The sequence below is a fragment of the Drosophila ficusphila genome, unplaced genomic scaffold, assembly GCF_018152265.1.
Source record: "Drosophila ficusphila isolate 14025-0441.05 unplaced genomic scaffold, ASM1815226v1 contig_286, whole genome shotgun sequence".
NCBI lineage: Eukaryota > Metazoa > Arthropoda > Insecta > Diptera > Drosophilidae > Drosophila > Drosophila ficusphila.
In genome coordinates, this window is record NW_025064189.1 from 558205 (window position 1) to 559501 (window position 1297).

Below are 1297 nucleotides of genomic sequence, written 5' to 3' on the forward strand. Positions count from 1 at the left end.
TACTTTTTTATAGTTTTACAATATGGCGACCCGATTGCAGTATTAAAATTTCATTTTCTCTTATTTCTTATTCAATTAGGGGTATATTTTGGAAGTCAAAGATGAATTACGTCTGGGGTTTATTGGGTTGGCAAATGCACACGTTTATTATTCCATTTTGAAATTGAAGGCTAAACGTTTACTTTGAATAGGCTTGGTGAAATTATTGTGAGGTTTGTTAATTGCATGTTAATATAGCTATAATATTGGAACTCTTATTATGGAACATGTGTAATTGATATTGCTAATAAATATGTTCATTTAAATATCTAGTGTAAATAATTAAAAATTTTGAATATTAAAACTATTTTGACTTAATTTAATTGCTAAAATATAATACTTATAAAGTTGAAGTTATTTAGATGTGTTTTTATTTTTATATACACATTACGGACTTCCCAGGTCCACAAAATGAAGTTTTTCAGCAGCACTTTGGCCGACAGGCACAGCAGCAGGCTCGGTGGGTATTGGGGGCCAGCCAGGAGAACCAGGAAGGATCCAGACAGGACTCACACCACGGGCCGCAGCATGTTTCGGGGAATATCCCAGAGCAGAAGGTACAGCAGGTGGCACAGCCACACGAGCAAGCGGAGCAGGGGCCACATGGTCCGCAGCAGGATCCCTGGTTGCAACAGGATCTCGGCTTGCAACAGGAACGCTGAGCTTTCATGCACATGGTCCAAAGAAACGTTGAGGAATCGTATGTGGGATCGTTCTTTCACAAAGAATATGGTATCGCCCCAAAGAAACTTTATATTTTCTGTTCACAGGACCACAGCTGATTGCACAGGCCTAGATGGATTTAATGCTGGCTGATCGGCCCATTTCTGGCAGGATGACGAGATTATAACTTACATTAGACACACGAACGAAAATAGAAAGCTTCTACGGGTTTTTTGAATGCTGGACAATTTTGACAATGAAAATTTGACTATTAAATATTTTTAACAGCTGCTCGTTTCATTCATTTTAAAATTTCTGAAGTACATATAAATATTTGTATTAAACAAAATTATACAATAAATTTAAGAATTCAAATAAATACATTCAATAAATAAGAAAAGGTATCTGGCTTTATTTTTTCCTAAAAAAAATCGCAAGGCTCACCATTATTCCAAATGATACAACAAATTTTAAAATAAGGGCATATTGTTTAAATTGATAATTTTATGTGTCTGGCAAAAGGGTTATTATATATTTCCCCATCCCCAAAAAGGAAGACCACTTTAGTTAATGGTAAAGCGCATAAATGAAATCA

At 35.4% G+C, this 1297-nt stretch overlaps 1 protein-coding gene across 1 annotated transcript; it reads right to left on the reverse strand.

Moving 5' to 3' along the window:
- Positions 1 to 335: 335 nt before the first annotated feature.
- On the reverse strand, positions 336 to 1002 carry LOC108087415 (male-specific sperm protein Mst84Da). The gene is made up of 2 exons (XM_017184755.1): positions 895 to 1002; positions 336 to 831 (listed from the first exon to the last, which is right to left on the reverse strand). The coding sequence occupies exon 2, from the start codon at positions 713 to 715 to the stop codon at positions 461 to 463; it is 255 nt and encodes an 84-aa protein (XP_017040244.1). The 5' UTR covers positions 716 to 831; positions 895 to 1002; the 3' UTR covers positions 336 to 460.
- Positions 1003 to 1297: the final 295 nt, after the last annotated feature.